General features: G+C 36.1%; 1 protein-coding gene across 22 annotated transcripts in view; it reads right to left on the bottom strand.

Annotated features, from left to right (window-relative positions):
• The window catches only part of MLLT10 (MLLT10 histone lysine methyltransferase DOT1L cofactor), a 135,872-nt gene that overhangs the window by 51,094 nt on the left and 69,139 nt on the right, over window positions 1–15,639 (bottom strand). For all 22 annotated transcript variants that reach the window (XR_015278689.1, XR_015278696.1, XR_015278692.1 and 19 more), the window contains 2 exons: window positions 9,801–10,056; window positions 7,199–7,768 (listed from right to left, as the gene is read on the bottom strand). Coding sequence is in view for 19 of the 22 variants with exons in the window: in XM_086860367.1 (XP_086716493.1) it covers window positions 7,199–7,768; window positions 9,801–10,056 (826 nt within the window). In the remaining 3 variants the exon portion in view is untranslated. The remainder of the gene's footprint in view (window positions 1–7,198; window positions 7,769–9,800; window positions 10,057–15,639) is intronic.

The following is a 15,639-nucleotide window of genomic DNA, read 5'->3' as shown; positions in this document are numbered from 1 at the left end:
TATTCTCTGAAATTAGCAGGCCTTAACAACTTGACATGGAAACTCCTTCCTAGTCATTAGAACTTCCCTTCCTTGGCCATTTTTTTTTCACTTCAGAAAGCCCTCCCATCTGTTTTCACTCAAAACCAAAAACTTTACAGTTTTTTGGGAAAGGAAAACTTTGCCTTGTTTTAAATCAACTTGTTGAAAAGTGATGTTCCAAGAGTTTCTGGTCTTGCAACACTCAGGGCGGCTGATTTGCATCTCATGCACAAAACACTGCTTCCATGGAAAGTCAGGCAGCTTAGAGACTTCTAGAGTAGAACAGGCTGAATATTTTTTGCTTTCAGCAGCCCATCCAATTAAGCAGTATACTGTGTTTTTCTATTAACTTTAAGAAAACAAAAATGAAAACAAAACAAACAAAAAACCCACCAAAAAACCCCAGAAAACAGGGCAATTACCCGTATGCCATTACCAAAAAATCTTGACCAGGAATAGTAATTCTTTTTGTACAGTAATTATGATCATGCTTCTAAACATTTTTTTAAACTGAAACATTCTCAAATTAAAGTTATTCCAGTCTAGAAAAGAGCTTCAGATTCTTTGAAAAGCATGTTTTAAAACTATCACTGTATGCGTCTTCTCAACTATCACATTCATAGTCATATTTTAGGAGGAAATTAGCATCATAAATAAATATAGTACTTTGTTACCTGCAGCATGTATGGAGTAACTTCAATTAATCGTGATGTAACTTTTCAACCTCTTCTTGAAATGAATGTCACAGTGATGACAATAGCCTTTTTTTCCCCCCTGAAGTATAATAATGTTCAGTTCCCTATCTATACTCAGAAGTTTTTCATAACTGTTTTCAAAACAAATCTGTTAGAAGGTTCATTGTTCAGTATCTTTTTGTCTATACCCTTCTACACCAAGAAATTCTTATTCATTACATCCAAGCACATCTTTTACAACATATGTTTTTAGAAACCCAGAACCCTCAGAGCAAGCAGCAAAGACAACTTCTCAATCTCTGATAAAAGTATAGAACATACTATGGTGGGAACCAATTCTAGCAGACCCATGCTGCCTGAAAATATACTACTAACTACTGTATTTTGAAATGCATTATTTACCCAGTTACAAACTATTTCATATGCTAAACTAATGCAACATGATAAATTTTCTTTTAAAAATCAAAGAGATAATGCAGCACAGAATTAGGTTCATAGGTAAGGACCAAACAAGAATCTTTGCAAGCGCATTGATTTCTTAGCTCTAGAACTTCTTGCATCTGTAAATCAAATAAGTATGTCTGATTGAACTGCATCTTCTAGAAAATACAATTTCAGAACTGAGATTTGTTCAACTATTACTTTCTCTCACTTGATCATGTTTTACTTTTTTGTTAGGTTAAGAATCATTGTACTACTTTTCAGTTCCTGATATGATACCCATGGTCTGATAAACTCACTCCTTAGCTATTCTCCAATAATGTACTTTTTTCAGTCATTCAGTACTTTTTGTGACTCTTTTCCTTATACAGAGCAAATCACAGAACCACACAGCATTCAAAGACCAGACACACTCTGAAGGTAGAGCTGCCTTTCTCATTAGCTTGTTGTTTATGCATTAAAACCTTTTTAAACACAGCTCAGCACTGGAAACTCAGACACAACTGATTAATGACCTTTATCCTTTCTCTACAGCCCTTCTTTCCCCAGAAGGCCATCCTTATCCTGCAAGTATACATCCATCTTTCTAAGACAAAGACAATCTTCTATTTTAGCTCCACCAACATAACTCTTAGTTTGTACTGCTGACCAAGAGATTAATTTCACCCTCTCCTCATAACCAGACTTTTTCAAAAATTGCAGAATTTTCCAACAGATTTCACAGACTACTCTGAATTGGAAGGGACCCACAAAGATCGCTGAGTCCAACCTTCAGTGAGTTGAGGATCGAAACCGTGACCTTGGCATTATGAGCACCATGCTCTGACCAACTGAGCATAAGGGGAAATAACAAAACAAAGAAAACACTGGTTTAGAAATTCTCTGATCAAAATAAAATTGAAACTTACCTATTAACTACAGTTAATGCAAGGATTTGCTGACTTCCTATCATTACAAGACTTTATTTAAAATGTCACACTCTGTCAACTGAAATGTGGATACCTACTATGCCACTTTTATTTTAAAAAACAGGAAATTAAATAAAATTGGTCCAATAAGTTACTTTCCATAACTCTCAATATCCACCACTAATCATTACACCTTTGTATGCCTTAATATCTTCCTTTCTTCTGTCAGACATATCCTAATTGCATAACATTAATTACTTGCCAGTCCCTCTTACAACTTCATGAGTTTTAAAATGTACTGAAATTTAACACTGACAGTCCAAAAGCATGGAAGTACGATGTATTCATCACCAGGAAATGTCAATACTTCTGTGTGTAGCTGCTGATTAACAACTGTTTTACTTATGAACTTTGACGCATTCCATGGTAATCCCCATTTTCATAAGCTACTGCTTCAAGTGATTTTTTAACCCTGTTACCTGAGGAAGGTCTCCATGTTTTCTACATCAACAATCATCAATGTTAACATTTTAATCTTGTACACCATTCACCAATCTCAATACCTCTTCTGTTCAGCCTCAAATATGAAGAATGCAATTCTCCACACATTGATTTTGCCTTGTGTACTTTCTACTCTATTTGCTTAGTCCTAAAATGCCATTAATATCTATTAGTAACAATTTGTTCTTCGTATTCTATCTCCTCTGAATACAATCTGGCTTTTTCACACAGCAAGACTTCTGCTTTGGTGCTCTTTGCAGATAAACATAATAGCACAAACTTCTTTCAGAATAACTTTTCCTAAACTCTTTCCCCCAGTAGACTCAGCTGCTAAGTCAAACTTTAAGCACAGCATCACAAAGATTTAATGTAAATTCTGAGGGACTTTGTATCTCAGTGAAATTAATTTCAAGTTACTCTTCTACTTTGAAACTCAGAGTTCCCCTATGTCATCAGTGCAACCATGAGCGTAACAGTACAATGATCCTGCACGGCTTAACGTGTATAACATTGACAAAGCTTTTCAGCACTGCTTGAATCAGATAGGAAAGGACAACAAAATACATGGAACTAATCTGAAGCATTTAGCAAACTCATATATAAAGCTGCAACTTGACTGCACAAGACAAGATCAACTCAGAAGGACCTTTGCCAAAAACATTAAAGGTTTCTCAGAATTTTAAATACTGCTTTAATGAAGTATAATACTGAGTTTGGATGAGTCCTTTATTCCAAAAAGTATCTAGTGTTACCAACCAGAGCATACTGAATATTGGATAAGGGCAGATATATATAAAGCAGAGATAGAAATGTAGAAAGACAAATTCTAATTTTGCCTCAGTCAGGACAAAGGAATTCCAGAAGATGGACACAGTAAGGCTGCTGAAACAATGGGCTAGCCATTTTAAGGCTTAATTGGTAATTAAATCTTTTCCAGTCTTCTTAAAGGAAAAAAAAAAAAAAATATAAGTTTTTTTTTAGGGTTTACAGTACACGTAAGGGCAGGGCATAAAATCAATTTTAAAAAAATTAAAATACTGAAGCAAACAATCCCCTAAAGTTCTCAGCTACTGAAGTTGACACTACACAATTTATTATATACTTGAAATCAAGAGCAGAACTGGGAAAGGCAGAGAAGTGCCTGAAGCACTGTTATAATTCCAGCAGCAAGTATCCATGCTGAACTTGGAAGACAACTGCACAAGAACTTTATCTACCATGAAACAGAAATTTCAGTTAATTTCTGATACTTGATTCTTTCCATTTTACATTGCTGCATTATTCCACAAAAGTCAGAAGGTACTGTTTATCACATAAAATGGTTTTTTTTCTACTGCCAAGGGACACAAGCTCACAATGCTTTACAACACTAGACTAGTAATCTTTAAATATTATTCCCTAGAAGGATGCTGAGAATGAACTTAATCCTTAGAATACAGCTAGCATGACTTAGAAAGTTAGATAGCTCTATAAAATTGTTGAGTTCAGATGAAATCAACACATACCCTCCCCCATTAAAAGATTCAGATCCTGAAATCACACCAAAGACCAGCCCTACTTGGGGTGAACCATTATCGGCTTTATATAACTCCTCCAATAACTGACTTTGGCCTTTTTAGACAATAAACTTACAGTGCTTGTGAATGCTCAACAAAAACAAAAGAATGGTTTGTAAATAAGCTGATACCTAAAGAACTTTGGTGGGTTTTTTTTAAAGAGGGTACTTAGTAAAATGCTAATTTACTGCAAAAATTCCATAATCACCCTACCAATGTAAATTTTATTTCATTTTTAAGAGTTAATTTTATTCCTTGGAATACAATGTTGAAGTAATGCATAAAATGTTTCCTGTCAGGTTATAAATACATTTCAGAAAAAAAAAAATAAAGAGCATAAAGACTGCACATTTAAGTTTAACCTTGAACACATCAGATCTGTTGCATGGCAACTGAAATACAACCTGAGTGTATGTGTTGTAACAGCTTCTAATAACATGTCCTTATACTATACCTATATTCATGGTACATCTCTGTTCTACACTACACAGGAAAAGCAAAGCCCAGTGGACTGGGTAAGTTTGGAAATGACAAATATTTTTACAAAATTAGATGAATATACTTATTCTGAATAAAACTTTTTGGGAAGACATTTAATTATGTATAAAGAGCCCATGATGAATCTGCATTACCTTTTAAGATAAGCTTCCCTTCACACTTCATCTCATCTGAACATTAACTATGAACACAATTATCATACATCTGTGAAGTCATGTTTTTCATAATTTTTATGGATCTCAACAAGTACTCTTAAGAAAACTGAAAAAGAATTATAGCTTCAGCTAGCTGCTGTTAGGAAGACTATTAAAAAAAAGAGGAGGAGATTCTTGCAAAAGTGCCTCAAAAGCTTTGTTTATTATGGTCTAGCTCATTCCTGATTCAGCTTCTTTGAGGTATCAAGGTAATTCCAAGTAAGAAGCAATAAAAATTTTTTGACTTGAGTACTCTGTGTTTTCCCTCACTACGTTTACATGCACCAAATCTTATCTGGGGGCTTGGGTCAAATAATTTAGATTCACTTGTCAGACACAAGTGGACATGTGGTAGACACACTGAAAAGAAAAACATAAGGATTTTATACCTGAGAAAATACGTGTTTCTGATAATACTGGTAATACTCATATGTCCTTCACTGCAACACAAAAAATTGTTGACAATTGGGTTATTGGGTTGAGAAACCAAAAAAATGCTTGTGATGAAGTGAGGAAGAGCAGCACTACAACCATAAGAAAAACAGGAGATGAGGGAAAAGAGTACATTACAAAAATATGTTCTGATTCATGCAGAAGTTTCTGGATAAATTTAGGGCTTGTGCTCAAAGACAGCCCATTTGTTTTTGTATCTCTGGGTTTTCTTGGTTTTGCTGGGGTGATTTTGTTTATGAATTTTGTTTGTTCATTTACTCATATACATCTTCTTTGACATCCTCAGAAAATACCACTGGTTTTAGAGGACAGGTCTAATGCTGGCCGCCAAGAATCCAAGTATACTTAATAGATGTGAAACTGTAGGCTGAATATCATGATAAAAGTCATAAAACCAACACAGTACTTCCAACCATGTATTTATTTACAAAGAGCTTAACATTATCACTGGCATTTTCTAGATGGAAGAGTGAGATATAATGAAGAGGACAAAGGAAGCAAGAATGGACCTGGACGGGGAAAGGCCTATTCAAGGAGCTGACAGGAGCAGAATATTCTACAACAAATGTAAGAGGGGAAACATGGGTCATTCACTTGAAACCAAGACCTTGTACTTCTACCTCCTACCCCATCTACAACAATACATAATCCACCTCAAAGAGATTATAAAGGAATAACAAAGTTCATACTACAATAATCAGAACACTGATGTAAATCTGTTAGATGCTCACTGTTCATAACAGATAAGAGGTGAAGATGTTCTTAGGTATTTTAAAGAGAAAGATAAATAGTGAACTATGAAGTTTTGTCATATACCATGTCTCTCCACTGATTTTAATACATGAAAAGTATTTTTTAATATAGTTGCTGCTGCTATTGCCATTACTACCCATAATAAAAACCATCATTTATCTAACTGCTTTAAAACAATGTGGCTTTGACATCAAGTTTTTAAGTACCTGCCTTGTTCTGAAAGAAATACGGGGGTTTTCATCTTGAACTATGTATATTTTAAAAATAACTCTTGCTTACAGTGTGAAAGTACACAATACAAAAAGCATAAAACCCTCTCCACAAGCAAGTATTCAAGCTTCATTTCTCTTTTCCCCCAAAATAGAAAAATTAAGCAAAAAACAATGCCACTGTAACAACAAAAAGGACAAAATTTCCGAGTTTCAAAGGTGAGGTAATTTGTTATTTTTTATAACACAAAAGCTTTGAAAGAAACTTCAGAGCAACAAAGACTTTGGTAGATAAGAGTATTGTGCCAGGCCATTCCACAACAGGTTTACTGGAAACAGAAAGCCACTCACAGCCCCAAATGCGCATAACATTTAGAACAGAGGAAGAACAAACCAGCCAATTTCAATTGCTAAATAGCACACGAGAATATGAAAGTGTCATCCGGCTGCACAGGAGTCCAGATTCAGAATATAATTTTACATGTTTAAACTGGTTATTCTCCATGCAGACATTCTGATTTTCAGTTAAGCTAAATTGGGAAAATGTAATTGAGGGACACATTCAGCAAAGCTGACATACCTGAGTACCAATTTTGTTTTCTCTGTGTAAAAGAACACACAGACAATAAAGTCCATACTAACTATCACTTTATTTTTTTTAGCTAAACCTGTCACATATAATTTTCAAATAACCTATTTTCATGCAACTCTTCCCCCTACAGCTTCAAAGCCTGCACTTGTATAGCCTCTAGGTCAATACATAAGTCAATCTACTACAGCCACCTACAGCACAGTGGCACCTATACACATGTAAGAACAAAACTTACTTTTCCAACAGTCCTTTTTCCCCCAGTGTGATTTTCATGATATTTTAAATTATATTATGTTCTTGAAAAGCATACTCAGAATAATAGATAAAATAATAAAAACATATTTTGATGTAAGAAGACAAATCCAATAAATGCCTACCTGAACCCACTGGAGATGAACCAACACTAAGACTTTGTAAACTTCCATTCCTGAGCAAAGTTGGAGATTTTTGAAGACCAGAGCTTGTCACACTTCCTGCAGCAGATGCCACAGATGAAGTTGGGGAAGCAGAAGAAACTGAAAGATGGGAAAGACTTTCTTGACTTTTATTTCCTTTAGGTCTACCAGGCCCATGTTTACTTTGCTTATTTCCTTTCCGTTTCTTCTCTGTTACAGTTTCTTCTTCTATTCCAGAAGTTTGAGCTCGTTTGTATGCTGTAGAAGTAAGGCTTGAATTACTTATGTCTCCAGGCGAGCTGTCAAAGTTTTTAGATTGGGAAACAGCTGCTGATGATGAAGGGAGACCAATTAAGGAAGTGAAACAATTGACTCCTCCCTCTTGGCTCCCTGCCTCTCCTTTATGTACATCTTTGGTTGAGGAAGCCTGTTGAGAATGTGTGAAACTGTCACTTCGCAGATCTGTGTCTGTAAAACTCAAAAAATCTTGGGGAGACTGAACTGAACTTCCAGAAGATGATTTTATGCTCCCAGGAGTGCCCAAAAAGCTTCCTAAAAAAGGAAAGAAGTACAATTATGTTTTTCCCTATAGTTTATGAAAACTGATGGGAAGTATTATGATCTTAGAATAAAAAACTTTAATGTGAAAGGACTTTATGAAAAGCTTTACCAAGAGCTAAAGAATTTTTTAAATAACTCATTGGTTCTCCTGCTGATCTTCACTTTGCTGAGTATGATTCTCAGATTCCTGTCCCGAGATTCAGATTTGCATCTGGGGCACAAACAAGGTAAAAATGAATAAAAGAAAAAAACCTACTTTGTTGCTCAGGCAACTTTTAACATCCATCATATTTTGAAGCCATAACAAACACTTGATGCAAACTGGAGCAGGTTTTTTTTTTTAAATATACACATATATAAAAAGAAAGCCGACAGAAATGTGCTATGCTCACATATACACCATGTCTGCAATCTTCCTTACCATTCCACCTAAAATCAAGGGTCTGACACAGGTCAAGGGACAAACAATTGCGCTTAATTCTCCCTGGCTGAGGAGGAGTTCCACAGAAGACATACTTTTCAAAAGTACAAGAGAGAAAGTGAAGAACATTGTATAAAATTGGCACTTTAAGATTTCTTTAGTACTGTCACAAAACCATAAAGATCTTTTGTGTAACAGAATTAATTACACTCCTCCAGTATTTGGAATGCAGTCATAGTGCAGTGCATAGTGCATTCAAGACAGAAAATAAAGCACTCTTGGGAAATACAGACATCTACTTGCACTGAAATTCACTGATTTTATACAGGTGGGTGCATGTGGGTACCATTTCACAGAATTCAGACTGATGACAACATCAAGTAAATACTCCTAAATATGACATTAGGTATAAAAAGCCCGTGTCCTTTAAAAACTAGTGTTTTATCATTAGTACTCCACTAAACATTGTTAAGAATTCCATTTAAAATACAACTTACATAAATACAGGTATTTTAAAAAATTAAAGTTTGGGGTTTTTTTGTGTTTTAAGTAAGTTTTATCAACTTCACTTGATGCTGCCCAAAAGAAAATACATGCACATAGTAAAGATCTATTTTGCCATCTGCAGTTTTTCTTTAAATGAAGAACTCCAGAAGGCGATTTTTAAAGTTTTGAAAATTTAAATAAAAAAACCCACTTCCTCTTTTTTCTACTAAAAAAACCTGAAATATTGAAAGAGCTTTAGACAAATTTACAAGTGTTCACTGCATAAATAAAAGAAAATCAAAGTCACAAAGCATAAACGACAGTCAGCTACTAAACACCACAGTGAAAATTACTAAAAATTACTTTATAGAAGGCCTAAATTGTTGTGTTTCCAAATAACATGTTACAATAATTAACAAATTTTTTTAAAAAAAACCTTTTAATTTTTTCCATCATTTTTTCAACTCTGAAGAAGATTCCATAATAAAGTTTGCTTTCTAGAAGTGTCCATAGTACATGTAAGTAGGTTTTAGCAAGTTCAAAAAGTAGAAGGTTTTGTATTACCTAAGGTAAACAAACCTTACATACTTTTTACATACTCACCTTCCGTTTATACATATCAATGACAAAACAATTATGTAGAAATTTCACCCTGAGGAAAATTGTGTTCTTTAAATATCTGCATTGTGAAAAATGACTGAGGGCTCAATGCATCCTATGCATTAGGTAGTCTGGTTCTGTTCTTTAGCCAGTACACTGACCAAAAAACATCAGTATTACTCCCTTGAAGAGATAAGACCTCTAGAGTCAAATTCATATTAAAGTTTACCCCAGACTAACTTTCTGGCACATAAAGACACTTCTGTTTGCAGCTAAAGAGAATACCTTAACGATCTGAACAATAGCATCAGTTCTGCCTTTTAAAAATGTACAAATTTCTTTTTCATGTTATAGCAAAAATCAACTTTACCCTGAAAAAAAGTTGGGATTTTCCCTAAAGTGAAACAACATTTTCAATATTGAGGATAAAACATTAACAACTTTTCAAGTTCTGCATACATAAAATTTCTAATTCATGTCAAAGCAGAAGTTGTGTTACAGCGTAACAATCAGTACCTTGCTGAAAAGGGCTAGCTGCAGTCACAGTTGCTCCTGGATTTCTTCCAGCACCCGGCTTTCTTCCCCTCTGACCTGAGCTGTGACCTGCAGATTTCTTCCCTTTGCTCTCTGACCCTCTAGCCTCTGAAGAGTCTTTTCCACTTGAAACGTGTGTAGGAACTTCCTGGAAATTTGCATTTGTAAATCGAGCTGAGGTATCTTCCAACCGCTTCAAGGAGCCTGACATGGAGTTGTTGCTAGTGCTTGTGTATGTCTGGCATTTTAAAAGAAAAAAGAAATCAAAGAAACAAGTTACACAAAAAACTGTAACAGCTGTTTAAAGGACCTCATCTTTCAAACAAACACAGAAGTGCTCAAATACTACTGTAACTAGAAACAACAGGAATTACAGCAGCTGAACTGTGAAGATTCTCAGGTACATAAAACATTTTGTGGAAAAAAATGTATAATGGCTTTGGTTGAAATTTTTGCTTCACTGAGGTAAATGGAAAAATCTCATGGGTACAGTTTTTATAGTCTATTTAAATTGGGTATTGTTATTTTATGCTTAAAATTAAAAATTAGAAAATAAACTTAATGCTTTTCTGAGTATACAATTTTTATGCCTTTTTTGTTAAACTGGAAATGTTGTTCCATCAGCAGCAGAACGGTTGAAAGCATCAGAATCTAAGAACTTGGATTTTTAAGATTTTATAGCCTCAACACCAAAGCAAAATCAGCTCCCTAGCATGTGAACTATCCCCATTAATTTCCAATTCCTTAAGAGCCACCAAGTAAAGAAGACGAGAGAGCTGACCAAGAAACACTTCACTTCAAACCTGCTCTCTGACAGGCATGAAAACACCCTTGAGCTCCCTATGCAAATATCCTCCTCAACCCCTACCCACCCCCAAGAATTCTGGCCTTTTTCTTACACTTATACACTCTCCACAGGGCTTTCAAAAATTTCATCTTTAGGTCTATTGCTTGTCTGTTGAATTTTGCCAGAATTGTTCCTATTGGTGAACAACAGCCAAAAGAAGTTTCACAAGAAGTAATTAGGTGGGCAGGGAAACCACATGCACAACATCAGGAAACCATACAAGGGAATATTGTTGTTCTCATGACTGAAAAAAATGTGGAGTTGTTGTAACTGAATTTTAGTAACATAAAAAAGAAAACCAAAGCAAAATCAGAAAAAAAGAAAAAAAATTATACTGTTATTTATACACAAGCCACTTAGTAAAATAGCTGTTTAAAGCTTCTTTAAAAAAATATGGATCAAACCTAGAAGCTACTCATCTGTTCAAAACGAGCTTGTCTGTTTTTCAGTTCTTAACAGAATAGAATTTCAAATAGTATCTATAGTTATCTCCATTAAAGACCACACATACACATACCTCTTAAAATTGAGCATACACACACATTTTCCCTTCCCCAAGTGGGATGCTTGCTGAATTTAGGCCTACAACAGAATGTTTTTTCGTCTTTACATAAAGCTTGGTATAGCAGCTATACAAAGTTTTCCATATTTTACTAAAATAGCTAAGACATTTACATAAATCTTACTTTTCAGTTGCAAATGACAGAAGACAACTAAATATACAAGCTTTGAAGAAAGAAATATTTCGATATATTTGCATACCAGGCCAGGCAATGACAAGTAGACATTAATTTGTAAACACTGTGCTGTGATTTAGTTTGACTGCAAGCCTGAATCCCATTCCTGGCAGATTTCGAAGAATATGCATGCACAACACAATTCTGCTTTGGAAAATTTTGCTCCCACAGCTATTTGCATTTCAGAAGGTGCTATAAGGTGTACTGAAATCTACATGCTTACTCAGAGAATCAGTAACACTAACACGATGAAATATACCCTAAGCACAGAGAGCTACTGTCATTTTAATGCTCTCCATCTATCACTCTGTGTACCCTGAAGAATTACACTATCCATCTGCAGCAAGTCTTAAAACTACTGAGGATTTATGGTAAACATGCAATAATCATTCTTGGTATATATCTAGTACATTCCAAGGTTTGAGTGGCCTTTAGCCCTATGCAGATGCATAAGGCAGTACCCTTGCACAGACAGAGGAAGGACCATGGCAAGTGATTCTCCACAAAAAATGCCAATTGGTAAGAGCAGAGTCTGAGCAAAAACCAACCAACCCAAAAAAACCCCAAAATCAACACTGGGTTTGCATGGCCAGGCTTTGGTAAAGGGGGGCTATACAGGGGGCTTCTCTGAGAAGCTGCCAGAGGCTTCCTCCATGTCTGGCAGAGCCAATTCCAGCCAACTTCAGGACTAACCCAAAGCTTGCCAGGGCTGAGCCCATCAAAAATGGTGGTAACACCTCTGTGACAGCATACTGAAGAAGGGAAAAAAAAGGCTTATTGGGCACATGTAACTGTGGCCAGAGAAGGGCAGACTGAGAACACGTGAGAGAATCAACTCTGCAGACACCCAGGTCAGTGAAGAAAGAGAGGGAATAGGTGATCCAGGCACCAGAGCTGAGATTCCCCTGCAGCCCATGGTAGACTGAAGACCATAGTGAGGCAGCTGCACCTCTTAGCCCATGGAGATCCATGGGGATGCAGAGATTGACCTGCAGCCCATGGAAGAAACCCACCCCAGAGCAAGTGGATGCCTGAGAAGAGGCTGTGACCCCATGGAGCAGGCTCCTGGAAGGACCTGGAGACCTGTGTAGAGAGGAGTCCTGATGGACCTGCTGGAGCCGGTTTCCTGATAGGATCTGTGACCCTGTGGGGGACCCACACTGGAGGCAGGCTGTGACTGAAGGATTGCATCCTGTAGAGAAGTGATCCACATTTCAGCAGTCTGTGGAGAAGTGTAGACCATGAGATGGACTCATGATGGAGAATGAAGGACAGTCTCCCATGGGAGGGATGCTGGAGCTGGGAGAGGACTTTTCTCCTTAAGCAGCTGCAGGAGCAACCAGTGACAAACTGATCATAACCCTCGCTCACCTCACCTCAGTGTTCCTGCACTGCTGGAAGGAGCCAAAGCTCAAAACATGAGAGAGAAATTTTTTTACCAGGAGCAAATACAGGGCTGATGGCTCTTTCCAACTAAGTAGGCGGGCAGAAGAAGAGGCAGCAAAGAACTCAAATTCCTAAGTTATTGTAGTTCTTCTTAAAACATTCTATATCAATGTCCCAAAAGTGAAAAAAGTAGTGCTACTACTTTAATCAAAGAGTAGTCACGCATTTCTTATTTCAAATATTTTCAAACTTAACTGATTCAGACTGAACAACATTTGCTATGACATTACAGGGATGCACAAAAGCGCCTCTCAAAATAGCAGGGGCTGGAACCTCAGTAAAATTTCTTGGAATTAAATTCTGCAGAACAAACAGGCAATTCAACTACACTACTGGAAGGTAAGTTCTGTTCATCATGCAGAATCATTTTTCATGATTCTATCTAAAGAAACCACTCATCTAGATAAGATATGCTTTAAGACATCACCTGCATAAATGGTCATTACCACTAGATTCACAAACATTCAACATCATAAAAAGGAAAATTTCATTTCAAATTTCAGTTCCCCCCACAGGAATATTATGGTAGCAAAAGTGATTATATACCACCATAAAGTCATGCATTCAGTACAAAGAAAGACTGCTGTGAAACAGAGATCAGGTTCAAATCAATTCCAGCAACTACATAAAAGGACACATGAACGTAATATATTAATACAATATTCTGAACCAAATATTCATCTTAGGAAAAAATAAAACTTGTTTCATTACTAAAATTTCAAAGTTTTGAGGAAGAATTATGAGTTTATAACCTAGAAAAGGAAATGCATGTAAATGGTGTTAAAAGGACTCAGGAAAAAAAAATAACTGAAGGAACTAGCCAAAACAACAACAAAAAAAATCACTTCCATATATCCAATAGATACTTTTTCAAAAAACGTAATCGCACTTAGGAACCTCTGAATGCAAATTTTCCAATAAAAACACCCATAAAAAACTGAACACCAATTTTCCTGATGATTTGAAGCGCTGTAAAAAAGGCAATAAATGAAGCAAACAGGTTAGGTAAAGAAAACCCACATGCTAAAGATTAAAATAAAAAAACAAAAAACAAAAAACAAAAAAAAACAACGAAAAGGGCATGATGATATTCAAATTCCACAATTAATATTCTGTTTTAGTTTAATTAAGTTATAATTTAAGTTCTAGAATTCGATATTTTTTGTTCACTTTAGTGTTTGCTCTAGCTCATCCTTGTGGCTATCCATAGGAGTAAACCTTTTAATTTAGGAAAAGGATAGGGAGGACAAAGCAATTAGAAATAAGCTTAGCAGAAAAACAGAATCCAACTGTGTCTCTGGCATTAAAGGCATATTCTAAGAGGCAGGATGCCAAAGTTCATCACAGAATCACAGAATGACTAGGTTGGAAGAGACCTTCAAGATCGAGTTCAACCCATGCCCTAATACCTCAACTAAACCATGGCACTGAGTGCCACATCCAGTCTTTTTTTAAACACATCCAAGGATGGTGACTCCACCACCTCCCCAGGCAGACCATTCCAGTATTTTATAACTCTTTCCATGAAGAACATTTTCCTAGTGTCCAACCTAAATTTCCCTTGGCGCAGCTTAAGGCTGTGTCCTCTGGTTCTGTCAGTTGCTCTCTGGTGAGAAACCAGCCCACACCTGACTGCAAACACCTTTCAAGAAGTTGCAGAGAGTGAAAAGTTCACCCCTGAGTCTCCTTTTCTCCAGGCTAAACAACCCCATCTCCCTCAGCTGTTCCTCACAGGATTTGTGTTCCAAGCCCCTCACCAGCCACGTTGCCTTCTCTGGATGCACTCAAGCGTTTCAACGTCCTTCCTGAACTGAAGAGCCCAGAAATCAATATCTCCATTTTTTTTTAATTTTTAAAGAAATATACAGTAATATCACTTTTTCTAAAAAGTTATGATGACTAGATAATCAAAGTACAAGAGGGATGTAATTCAAGAAAGGTATGTTCATACATAGTATAAAACCTAAAGAAAGGTAGTAAAGTTTAAAGAAGTTTCCACACAGCTTCTCTTACAGGCTATTTTATTCTCTTACAGGAATTTTAGAAGTTGTCTCAGACTCAAAAGGAGTATGTTTAGGGCAAATTAATAAAATGAAATATCCAATCATGTGGACCAGTTAATAATACTCAATGTGTTCTACAACCTAATTTCAGTAGAAACTGTCACACTCACTGACTGCAATCTCTAATTGCTCTTAAGTCAAACCAGCTAAGTGGTAAATTGACTCTAACCTTTCTTCTATTTTTTTTTTTTTTATAGAGTTATTTAGAGTTTCATAAAACCACTAAGTCTCACTTGACACAACTGCATCAAAGAGAATACAGTAGAACAAGAAAAAGGACTCTTAACAGAAGAGTGAGCTACAAACAATGGGATGTTAGCAGGTATGAATTCTCCAGCTAATAATCTTACTACTGAGAATGAAGAAATACGCAAAGCATACTAAAAATCTAACTTTCTTGGAGATTATTCTTGAAATTGATACCACTAGTTGAGCGAATACTTCCAGAGACCAGAGAAAGCTGGTATTTCAATTGTTTCACCCCATCCTGATGAGGTCTTGGTGTACCATATGCAAACACACATTTGTTGAATGTAACACCTCACCAACCAAACCACACACAGCTAACACAAGCCTCAACACCTTTGCTAAAATACAATGATCTGTGTGCTAAGCACAATTCAATTCAAACCATGATTCCCTGACTCTGATGTCAAACATCTCCACTTGAACGGGACACATTTTATCCAGCTTTGAAATCAGAAATCCCATTTCTCAGTAGTACTACT

The sequence above is a fragment of the Cyanistes caeruleus genome, chromosome 1, assembly GCF_971803275.1.
Source record: "Cyanistes caeruleus chromosome 1, bCyaCae1.hap1.1, whole genome shotgun sequence".
NCBI classification, from domain to species: domain Eukaryota; kingdom Metazoa; phylum Chordata; class Aves; order Passeriformes; family Paridae; genus Cyanistes; species Cyanistes caeruleus.
Note: the sequence above shows the minus strand (reverse complement) of the source record. Positions and strands in the feature narration are given on the sequence as shown.